This window comes from Geotrypetes seraphini, chromosome 5 (genome assembly GCF_902459505.1).
Source record: "Geotrypetes seraphini chromosome 5, aGeoSer1.1, whole genome shotgun sequence".
Classification (NCBI taxonomy): domain Eukaryota; kingdom Metazoa; phylum Chordata; class Amphibia; order Gymnophiona; family Dermophiidae; genus Geotrypetes; species Geotrypetes seraphini.
The window spans coordinates 82,527,085-82,539,551 of NC_047088.1; the positions used below are offsets into that span (position 1 = coordinate 82,527,085).

At 47.4% G+C, this 12,467-nt stretch overlaps 1 protein-coding gene across 5 annotated transcripts in view; it reads left to right on the forward strand.

The window, feature by feature from the left end:
- HDAC8 (histone deacetylase 8) overlaps nucleotides 1-6,000 on the forward strand; it is a 221,499-nt gene extending 215,499 nt beyond the window's left edge. For all 5 annotated transcript variants that reach the window (XM_033946322.1, XM_033946321.1, XM_033946319.1 and 2 more), the window contains one exon: nucleotides 5,205-6,000. In XM_033946322.1, coding sequence (XP_033802213.1) covers nucleotides 5,205-5,227 — 23 coding nt within the window. In that variant the 3' untranslated portion in view covers nucleotides 5,228-6,000. The remainder of the gene's footprint in view (nucleotides 1-5,204) is intronic.
- Nucleotides 6,001-12,467: the final 6,467 nt, after the last annotated feature.

A 12,467-nucleotide genomic window follows, 5' to 3' on the forward strand; every position in this document is an offset into this window, starting at 1 on the left:
TTCAACGTCTCCAGATGGGCCTGGTCCAAACCAGGTAAATCCAAAGAGTCCAAATACAGCTCTCCCGGGAGACCATGCGTAGAAGGTTCCGCATATAGCTCAGCATAATAGTCCCGAAAAGCCCGACAAATGTCCGCATCAGCTGTAATAGACCCAGAGTCCGGAGATGTAAGGGCTACAATTTTCTGTCTGCTCTCTTTATGAGAAATCAGTCGAGCTAAGAGGCGACCGCATTTGTTACCATAAGCAGAAAGACGATATTTGTAATAGGCCAAACTTTTAGCTGCCCGCTGGTGAAGTTTCTCATTCAAAGCGACCTGCACGTCCAACAAGGCCTGCCGGTTGACATCAGAGGGCTGCCGGCCATACGCTCGACGAAGAGCCCCCCATCAGCCGGGACAAGTGAAAAATTTCCCGATCCCGATTCTTCTTGGCTTGTGAAACATAACTAATAATATGCCCACGGAGAACCGCCTTAGCGGTTTCCCAAAAAAGAACAGGGTCCTCCCGGTGCTGATCATTATGAAAGCAATAATCTTTCCAGCGCGCCACCAACGAATCATAGAATTTGGGATCCTGGCCAAGCCAAAGAGGATATCTCCATTGACGGGACTGCGAGGACTGCCCCGGGGGCGTCCACTCCAGCAACACCCAAGCATGATCTGAAATCGCGTAGGGACCAATCTCCGCTCGCTCCACCTGAGAAAAAACAGCCCGTGAAAGAAGCAAGTAGTCAATACGGGACTGCGTGGAATGCGCCCGTGACATATGAGTAAAGTCTTTCTCAGTCGGGTGTAAAATCCTCCAAACATCCTCCAACTCCAACAACTGACAGAAGGAGGGGAGCCCCCTGCCATCCTGAGCCCGACGATTAGGGACCGCAGTAGATCTATCCAAAGAGGGGTCCCAAACTGAATTAAAATCCCCCCCAACAACATCGGCACACCCTGATGGGGCGAAAGAATCGCCTGTAAAAGCCTATAAAATCTCCGATCATACGTGTTAGGAGCGTAAACACTACCCAAAAGAACCACAGACCCCGCAATCTGAACCTTACAAAAGATATATCGGCCCTCAGAATCAGCCCCCACAGAATCCAGACGAGTAGCAACCCCCTTACGAACCAAGATAGCCACCCCGCATTTCCGGCTGGATCCAGCTGCCGCCATGCACACGCCCACCCAACCCCGCTGGAGTTTAGCATGCTCCGCCGCAGTAAGGTGTGTCTCCTGTAGCAAGACAATATCTGCCTTGAGGTGTTGTAAAGCTTGAAGAATTTTAGTACGCTTCACCGGGGACGTGACCCCCCCAACATTCCAGGTCACCACTCGAACCATGGAAAAACAGAAAGCAAAAACACCAAACAAAGGTGAGAAAATTCCATGGGCACTCCAGAGCACCGTCCCAGCAAGCGGGCTCTGGAACATTGCAGTGTCCCACCAAGCCAACCTCCCCCAAGCCACTCCGGATCAAAAGAAAAACCGACATCCCTCCGCTCTGAGTCAATACCCCCCCACTCCAACCCCCCACCCCAACCTCCCCCCCCACCGCCACCCAAACCCCCACCCCCCAATAACTCCCCAGTCCGATCCTCCAAAGAGGACCCATCACATGAAGACGCCAGCCTACCTGGACCACCCACACTAAAAGCCCCTATGAAACACCCTACCCCCGATGCAAAGAGCAAAACCCATCCATACTCTCAAACAGCAGCAACCCAACCCCACCCGCCTCAGGGTCCCCCCCACACAGATTCAGGGAAGAGGCCACCACATATCCAACCCACTCAAACCTCCCCCCCCAGGGACCCAGCCACCCCCCCGTAAACACTCATCACTCTAACTCACCTTGCACTCCCAACACTCCACAACCTCCCGACCCCCACAGCCAACCCCCAAAACTCAGCCCCCCCCTTTTCTCCCAAGCGCCCCCAACAAAGTCCAATCATAGTCCAGGGGAGATCCCAACCAAGAGCAAAGTCAGACAAAGGCAGCCCGGGGACCAGGGCAAAAGCAGTAGCCTGCCCACCAGAGGACCGCAGAGGAAACAGGGCACTCCTAGAGCTCCGCATACTCCCCTTAAAGGCTCCAAGCGGGGGGGCAAAGCACCCCTCAGAAAAGTGATGAAAAAGGAGAGGGGGGGAAAAGCCAACACCAGCAAGGCCCCCCAGGTTCAAATGTCACTGCCAGCCAACAAGCAGCCTCAACTTCCAAACAGTAGATCAAGGGGCAGTGGATGATGGAAGGCCACCGCCGCCATCCAATTGGGCCAGGAAATCCCGGGCTGCCGATGGGGACTCAAAGAAGCGAACCGTGCCACCCTGGGAGACACGGAGTCGAGCAGGATACAGTAGAGCAAACCGGATCCGACGAGTGAACAAGGCTGAACAAACGGAGCTGAAGCCCCGACGCCGCTGAGCCACCTGGGGAGAATAGTCCTGAAAGCACAATACTTTACGGTTCTCATAAGTCAGCTGACGACCCCCTCTCAGCGCCTGCAGGATCGCGGACTTGTAAGCAAAGTTGAGCACTCGGATGATAACCACTTAGGGTCTGGCTTCTGCGTCCCGCCGAGCTCCAATCCTGTGTGCCCTCTCCACCCGGAAGCGACCCAGTTCCGCTGAGAGCCCCAAGGACTCCGGGATCCAGCGCTCCATAAAAGACTGTAGGTCCGACTCCCCCAAAGACTCTGGGAGCCCCAAAAAGCGAAGGTTATTTCTTCTGGCCCGATTTTCCAGCTCATCCACCTTGAGCTCCAGGGCCTCCAGGCGCTGCAACTGCTGGCTCTGTGCCTGCTCCACTCCACCCACGCGGTCCTCTACCTCGCCGACCCTGCTCTGGAACTGCTCCAGGTTTCGGCCTACTCCATCCAGCTTCCCCTGCAGCCGCTCCAGCTTATCATCTAGCAGCTTGAGCCGTTTCTCCAGCACGGACTCCAAAGCCGCCGTGACCTCCGAGGTGATCTCCGCCACCCACGACGGCGAAGCGGAAGGCCCCACCGGGCTAGCGACCGCCACCATTTTTTCTTCAGCGAGCCGGGCGCGATCTCTCTGCGGTCTTATTGTTTTTGCCGCCATACAGCCCCGCTCGCACTCCACAACACCGGCGCCGTCTCTAAGTAGCCCCAAGCTGGGAAACAGCGATCGAACAGGGGCGAAAAATCAGCGTAATTCGGGCGATTCCAGGCAGGCGGCAGGAAAGACGCGAATCACCGTCTGCTCCTGAGCATAGCGTCACGTGATCTCCCACTCAAAGTCTTTAAATCTCAGCTGAAAGCCAATTATTTTAGAAAGATTTTTGACAGTGATTCTCTATAGACACTTCCTTTCCCGGAATAAATAAAATAAATTTTTTTAACACTTTTTCCTTTCGTATTTTCCTTGTTTATTTTTCCTTTCCCTCTATAAATATTGTAACTTATCCCCTTCCCGAATATCATTTTGTTCGTTTGTCTATAGTTTTCTATTTGTTTTGGTTTTTTTAATTGCTTTTAATTTTGTTAACAGCCTTGATTTGACAATGATTGTTTAAAAAAAAGCAGTATATCAAATAAACTAACTGTAACCTTGCATCTTCTCCTCCATGCCTTAGTGCTATCATGCTTAAATTATTGTAACTCATTGCTTCAAGGTTTAAAACTCTTCCTTGTCAAAAGACTTCAGCTGATTCAGAACACTAAATTGCTCTTTGGAGCTAAGAAATATAATGACATCACTCCCTTCTTGGTTATAAAACATTGGTATCTAATGTCCTTTCAAAATCCTTGTCGCTACCCATCAGGTTCTCTAGTTCAGGCAGCCTTCTTTCTTGTTTGGTCTTACTCATACCACATTCACCCACTTGCTCCCTTTGCTTCTCACAACAATTTTATGGTTCTTCCATCTCACTCTGAGATATGTATAAACATCACTGAGGGTTCCTGCTCCAGGGTAGTAAACCCTACTCTTTGGAACAGCTTGCCCATGGGCATCTATCTAGAGACTTTCTGTAAGAAATTTAGGTCAGCTCTGAACACTTCCTATATTGGCTAGGCTTTCCCTGATTTAATTTCTTGGTTTCCGATTGGCTTTAACCCATTTGTGGCTTCCTGCGTTAGGTCTTGCCTAGTATTGTATTATTTATACTTTATACCATCCCTCCTATTGTCTATTATTATTAGTGCCATTGATACTGTATTATCCCAGGACAAGCAGGCAGCATATTCTCACATATGGGTGACATCAACCACGGAGCCCCAATGCGGACAGCTTCACAAGCAGACTTCTTGAAGAACTTTTAGAAAGTTTGCGACTGCCGCACCGCACACGTGCGAGTGCCTTCTCGCCCGACATAGGGTGTGCGTCTCCTCAGCTCTAAGTTTTCCGCGGAGCTGAGAAGCCCTCGTTTCAAGGTTCTGCACAAGAGTTAGTTCTTTTTTGTGCTTTCTCATCGCCGCGGCTGGTGTTTTTTCTTATTTCTTACAGTGTTGCTGCGTTGCGCATGTGTTAAAAAAAAAAGTTTTCGTGTCACGTCGGGGCCTGTTCCAATGCCTCAGCCTGCAGGCTTCGATTTAGCCTTGGCCATATTTCATTTCATGTCCCAGCCGGTCACAGGGTTTGAGAAGTGTAGCTGGTGTCCTGCTTGTGAAGCTGTCCGCATCGTGGTTGACGTCACCCATATGTGAGAATATCTGCCTGCTGTCCCTGGATAACACCTGCTACGGTAAGTAACTGTGCTTTATTTATTATTATTATTATTATTTTATTATTTCATTATACTGCTGTAACCTAGCTTGCCTCCTGGGTTTTCCAAATTCTCTTACCCTTTCCTGAATTTTATTGTGAGCCTCCTGGATCTTACTGGCTTAGCAGGATATCAAATAAAGTTGAAATGTGACTATCAGACTTTTGTTTGTTACACTATTACCTATTTTTGATACTTGTAGAACTTGTTTTCCAGGCTAACCAACATTTTTCTGTTTGTCCCTATCAAGAAACAACCTGATAGGCCCTACAGGTCAGAGAGCAAGAAACCTGATCATGCTGAATAAAGCAGAAGAGGTTGTTGGCATTTACTAACTGTAAACTGACAATTAAAAATAAGTTATTTCCTTATCGCAGCCTTAACAGCTATGATGTTTTGCAGTTGCACTTCCACAGTAAGTCCTCAGCACAGTGCTGTTCTAATGCCAGGCTTTGACCTCTTCCTCCCTTCCCTTATTTGCAGGGAACTTGAAGCATGTGGTGTAGCTATGGAGGAGAGAGAAGAGATCCTGTTTCCAGTACTGAGCCCTTTCCTGTACCAGAAGCCACCCGTGCATGAGCTGCCCGCAGACGTCTGGCCACAGGGGGAATATTTGGAAGGAATTATTGAAGAGAGTTTCCAGGTTGAAGCAGCCAGATTTCAGTGTACATGAAAGGGGTGGTGAGGGGTGGAAGGGCTGGTTTTAACTAATGCAACATTCCTGTTATGTGGGGATCTTGAGAGAGGGGGAATGGCTTTATGTCTTTTTAAAAGAAATTGTATTTCCTGTTTGAGAATGGAGGTGGCAAAGAGGAAATACAGTTTTGGTTACCTAACTTCATGAGATTGCAACAGGATGGGAGACAATCTCATGTAATAGGTTACCAAAACTCCTCTTCCATTCTCAAACATATATTTAAAATTTCCAGCCAAGTGTCTACAAGCCCTGGACTAAGGGCTAGATTTACTAGCATGTTAACATGTTATTGCATGTACTTAATGCAAGCTCCATTATTGTTAATGGGGCCTATCCTCTAAATAAGCACATAACTGGCTTTAATGTACATTAATGTATGTTAGTAAATCTAGCCTTGAAAGTTGAGAAAACAGACCTGGACCACACTCACATGCAGAGAGGAGTTAGGCCTGACAACATAGCAGTGTGTTGTCCCATCTGAGAGGGGTAGAAGGAGAGAGAGATGTTATGCCATGTTTTAATAATTAATGGACATTTTAATGCTGTGGTGTTTTTTTTCTAAATAAAAATATTTCTAATACACCTGGTCTGATTTACTGTGGATACCTGCTACATCGTGGCTAACATTTTGCTTGATAAATTAGGTACCGCTGAATTCATTGTGAGACCTGACAAACCTCCGGGCCTCCTAAATCAGCAGCAGTGGCCAGCCAACAGAGGCAGCACTCTCAACAGGAAGTCTACGGCCTGCCTTCCCTCTGCCGTATCACTGATGACATCACTGATGATGCGGCAGAGGGGAAGCTCTGACGGGGCAGGCCACAAGCTGCCTGTTCACAGCTCTGCCTCTACCAGCCAGCCACTGCCACTTTGGGAGGCCCGGAAGTATATCATATCTCACGGGGGGAGGGGGGTGTTGCTGCACAGGGGGATGGGAGGGAGAGAGGGATGGAAAGCTGCTGCACATGGGGGGAAGAGAGGAAGAACTGTTGGATATGGGGTAGAAGAGCAGAAGAGAGAGATGCAACAAAGAGGCAGAAAGGGGTAAGAGGGAAAAATCCTGCATCTGGTAGAGGGGAGGGAGACATGCATGCATGGAGAAGAGAGAGGGAGAAATATTGGACATAGGATGGAGGGCAGGGAGAGATAATATATGGGGAGAGAAAGAAATGTTGCACATGATAATGGAGGGGAGGAAGGGAGAGATGCTGCATGGAGGAAAATAGAGAGGTTTGATCCAGGGCACAAGGCAGAGAGAGATGGTAGACAGTGGGAAAGAAACAGAAATGTTGGGTATGGCAGTGGAAGGTAGAAAAAGTGTTATTTTCTGCTTTGTGATTATAATATGTCATGTTTGAAATGTGTATCCTGCCAGAGTTGGTGTTAGATAGCAAACAGGAGCTAGGAGGACGTAACGGAGAAAGGAAAAGTCTTTTTTGTTTACTTCACCATGGGAGCGTGGGATTGAAGAGGGCAAAGGGGGAGTGGTAGTGGGGTGGCTACAAAATAAACACACCAGGATGTTTGAAACAACAACGACGAATAATCAGGTGGGAAAATTGAATCAAAAAAATCAATTCAATAGGCCAAATCAAATTGAATCAAATAATTTTTCCCTGAATTAGGTAGCACTGTTGTCTACAGAAGCCCCAACCATCTCTTGTACTCACAAAATAAAGAGATTTTTTTTAAAGGCCCATCACACTTCTGCCCCACTTCTATCTGCAGCATACCAAAATACTTAGCAGCCCAGTCATCCCTGGATGTCCCCATTTCCCCTCCTCCAGGCATCCCAGACTCTCCGCACACAGACTTTCCATCCCTTATTTGATCCACAGCACCCTCCACCTCTACATGCTGGGAAGCTGGTGTGATGCCCATTGGCTCCTGCCTCCAGCACCGACATACTCCAAAGTAGTGATGCCTGACTTCTAACAGTGCCAAAAATAGTTATATTAGCACAAGTTTGATATTTGTAAACAACAGTGACAGTCATCAAGGATTCAGTATTTTTGCTGTAATATGTAGTCTTCTTTGAATATTTTGTGCACATTCATGCACTCCTCTTGTGTGCATTACTGTATCTGATGCCTACTGCTTAATGACATACATATGCAAAAATATATTTTTAGTCTTAATGTAATAAACTAATAGCATGCAAATTAGTACTTTGTTTAAAAAGTGTGTGCTGTCAGAATAAACAGCACATACCACATCAGTGCTTTACAGAGAATAGTATGAATCATTTTTACTAGGATGTTATAGTCATCAGTTATTATCTTCTGTTCAGGGACCTTTTCTCCAGCAGCACCTCCCACAGTCATTGTCACCTCCAATGTACCGTGTCCTCCCCTGCAGCTGAGCTGCAAAGCTATAAATTCCAACTGGGCTTTCCTAAGCCACAAGGACAGGATATCAGGAAATTAAATACAAGTGCAAAATACTAAAAACAGAACATCTTTTGTTACAAAGAAACGGATGTCCTGAGTTATGACTTTTTTTTTTTTTTAAGTCAGATGACACATCACAAAACCCTCAATCTATATGGATATATAGTGGTTGCTGTGTTTGTTTTCTTGAATATCTGTGTATATATTTTTTTAAGTTTGTTGTTTATACATTTGGACTCTTTGAATAAAGGCAACTAATCTTAGCAAGCAACATCTTCAGAGTTTTCAAGTTTTCTGATAATTCCATCCTGCTGCATTATGGGATTGGAAAGCACTGATTTCAATCAGAAGACTCAAGAACTACTAATCCCACACTACTTTGCGGTGTAAGTTCAAAATCCAGGATTGGCCAAACAGTCTTTAGCCTGGAAACTGATAATTTGGAAAGTCTTGGACTACTTTTTTTGACCTGAAATGTCTTATCTTCTCTGAGCTAGATGTTTCAGCATACATTGAGGTTTTATCTGATTCATTCTATCTGAGAGACACACATACACAGCCTTACTCTGAGGACACCACCATAGAAATCCACATCAACGAACAGGTCAGAGAGCTTGAAAGATTCATCGAGGAGGCCTGCAGGATGGTAGAGACACAGGATTACCCGCTCCCCAGAAGGGAACAATCGGATGGAGGGCAGGACCCGCCAGGAGCCACCAGGACCCACCAGGACCCACCAGGAGCCGAGGGCGAGGAACCTTGCAGAGGAACAAACCAGGAGAATGAAGGATCGGAGGACCCAATCATCGACACAGACCTGAGACCCAGGAGGAAGCTGAGGGGAGGAAAATCTGCTATCGTGGTGGGAGACTCAATCCTGAGAGACGTGGACAGTCACATAGCAGGAGGCAGATCGGACCGCCTAGTGACATGTCTCCCAGGGGCGAGGACAAAGGACATCTCCGACAGAATCGAGAGAATCATGGAGGGAGCTGAGACAGAGGACACAGCAGTGATAATCCACGTCGGAACAAATGACGTCAGCAGAAGGAATTTCAACATGACTACACTGACCGAGCATTTTAAGATCCTGGGGAGGAAACTGAAGCTGAGGACGGGGAAGATAGCCTTCTCGGAGATCCTACCAGTACCAAGGGCAGATGCGAGGAGGCAGACCGAGCTGCAGGCAACAAATGGATGGCTAAGGCGATGGTGTGACGAGGAGGGTTTCCTCTTTGTACGGAACTGGTCAACCTTCCTGGGGAAAAACAAACTCTACAGGAAAGATGGACTGCATTTGAGCACGGCTGGGACGAGGATGCTGGCACGTAACATCCAGACCTGCATAGACATGACTTTAAACTGATAACAAGGGGAAAGCCGACAGTCGATCGGACCTCGACACATCGGACCACAGTATCGAGCAAGGATACTGAGACAGGAACTGGAAATAGTGGGCTAGAGACAAAATGGACACTTTATGGGCATAAACCCAAAGATGCAGCACAGGGACCCGAGGGGAAATTAAAGCTAAAGAGTAAGACAAAGAGGAAGCAGCCGGAACCAGAGAGCTATCAAAGAACAAAGAAGCAGGCAGAGGACAGGATAGACAGACCACAAGAGGCAGCACAGGAGACAAACAGAAGCAACAAATCAAGAGTAGATCCAAAAGAAAAGGTAACAAACTGGGACTTAAAATGCCTATATACAAATGCTAGGAGTCTAAGGACTAAAATGGGGGAGCTAGAAGTTATAGCCGGAAATAAGGACCTAGACATAATTGGAATCACAGAGACATGGTGGTCGGAGGACAACAAATGGGATGTGGCCCTACCAGGGTACAAACTCTACAGGAGGGACAGGGCACACAAGAAGGGTGGAGGAATAGCACTGTATATAAAGGACTCTATTCCTTCATCCAGAACAGAAACAACAATAAGGGCAGACAGTCTGGAGTCATTATGGGTTAAGCTGACAGGAGGGGAAGGAGCTAACATCAAACTGGGACTGTACTATCGACCATCAGGACAGCCAGACGCAATCGACCTGGACCTGGAGGCCGAACTGAGACAGATGAGCAAAAGTGGAAGAGTGGTGGTTATGGGGGATTTCAACTATCCAGGAATAGACTGGGACATTGGGCACTCAAATTGCACGAAAGAAACTATATTCCTAGAGGCGATAAGGGACTGTTTCATGGAGCAGCTGGTCACGGAACCAACGCGAGGGGAGGCCACCCTAGACCTAATCCTCAACGGGCTAGAGGGACCCGCAAAGGAAGTGGTGGTACTAGCACCGTTAGGAAACAGCGATCACAACATGATCCAGTACAAATTAAACATGGGAACATCAAAGGTGAAAAGAACCACAACGACTGCACTCAACTTCAGAAAAGGAAACTACAAGGTCATGAGGAAAATGGTACGAAAAAAGCTCAATAACAACTCAGGGAAGATGAAGACCGTAAAGGAAGCCTGGACACTGCTTAAAGGCACAGTGCTCGGGGCACAAGACCTGTGTGTCCCAAGGTTTAGGAAAGGGTGCAAAAAAAATCGATCTAGAAACCCAGCATGGATAACAACTGCAGTTAAAAAGGCGATAAGCGACAAGAAATCATCCTTCAAAAAATGCAAAAAGGAACCAACAAAGGAAAACCAGGTAGAGCACAAAAGACACCAGAAACAATGTCATCAAGAGGTCAGGAAAGCAAAGAGAGAATATGAGGAAAAATTGGCAGGAGAAGCAAGAAACTTCAAACCCTTCTTCAGGTATGTGAAAGGGAAACAGCCAGCCAGAGAGGAAGTGGGACCACTGGACGACGGAGACAGGAAAGGAGCGATAATAGAGGAAAAAGAGATAGCTGACAGGTTAAACGAATTCTTCTCGTCAGTCTTCACCAGAGAGGACACATCCAATATTCCGGAACCCGAGGTAATTATAAACGGAGAACACGATGAAAGGCTGGTACAACTAGAGGTAAGCAAAGAGGATGTCCTCAGACAGATAGACAGACTGAAGAGCGACAAATCACCAGGCCCGGACGGCATCCACCCAAGGGTACTAAAAGAACTGAGAAACGAAATAGCAGAGACATTTCGCCAAATATGCAACCTCTCCCTAAAGACAGGGGAGATCCCAGAGGACTGGAAAATAGCAAATGTCACACCCATCTTTAAGAAGGGATCAAGGGGTGACCCGGGAAACTATAGGCCTGTAAGCTTGACCTCAGTTCCAGGGAAGATGATGGAAGCAATGGTAAAAGACAAAATCTGTGAACACATAGAAAACAATGGACAACTGAAGGCGAGTCAGCATGGCTTCTGCAAGGGAAGGTCATGCCTCACGAACTTGCTGCACTTCTTTGAGGGAATAAACAACCAGATGGATAAGGGGGAATCCATAGACATCATTTACCTTGACTTCCAAAAAGCCTTCGACAAGGTACCTCACGAGCGGCTACTTAAAAAGCTGTGGAACCATGGGGTGCAAGGGGATATCTACCGATGGATCAAACACTGGTTGGCAGGCAGGAAACAGAGGGTTGGAGTGAAAGGCCAATACTCAGACTGGCAATGGGTCACGAGCGGAGTTCCACAGGGGTCGGTGCTGGGACCTCTACTGTTCAATATATTTATCAACGATCTGGAGGCGGGGACAAAATGTGAGGTTATCAAATTTGCCGATGACACCAAACTCTGCAGCAGGGTTAGAAACACGGAAGACTGTGAAGACCTGCAAAGAGACCTAACGAGACTGGAAGGCTGGGCAAAAAAGTGGCAAATGAGTTTTAACGTAGAGAAATGCAAAGTCATGCATGTAGGGAAAAAGAACCCGATGTTCAGCTACAAAATGGGGGGAACACTGCTAGGGGTGAGTACCCTTGAAAGGGACCTGGGGGTGATGGTCGACACATCACTGAAACCATCGGCACAATGTGCGACAGCCTCAAAGAAAGCAAACAGAATGCTGGGCATCATCAAAAAGGGTATCACAACCAGGACGAAGGAAGTCATCATGCCGCTGTATCGAGCAATGGTGCGCCCGCACCTGGAGTACTGTGTTCAATACTGGTCGCCGTACCTCAAGAAGGACATGGCGATACTCGAGGGAGTGCAGAGGAGGGCGACTAAACTGATAAAAGGTATGGAAAATTTTGCATACGCCGACAGGTTAAAAATGCTGGGGCTGTTCTCCCTAGAGAAGAGGAGACTTAGAGGGGACATGATAGAAACCTTCAAAATCCTTAAGGGCATAGAGAAAGTGAATAAGGATAGATTCTTCAAACTGTGGGGAGCCACAAGAACTAGGGGTCACTCGGAGAAATTGAAAGGGGACAGGTTTAGAACAAATGCTAGGAAGTTCTTTTTTACTCAGAGGGTGGTGGACACATGGAATGCGCTTCCGGAGGATGTGATAGGCCAGAACTCTGTACAGGGGTTCAAGGAGGGTTTAGATAGGTTCCTGGAGGATAGGGGGATTGAAGGGTACAGATATAACTTGAGGTAGGTTATAGAAGTGGACAGAAACCACTTCACAGGTCGCAGACCTGATGGGCCGCCGCGGGAGCGGACCGCTGGGCGAGATGGACCTCGGTCTGACCCAGTGGAGGCAACTTCTTATGTTCTTATGTTCTTATTACTTCTACTTCTCACTTATATA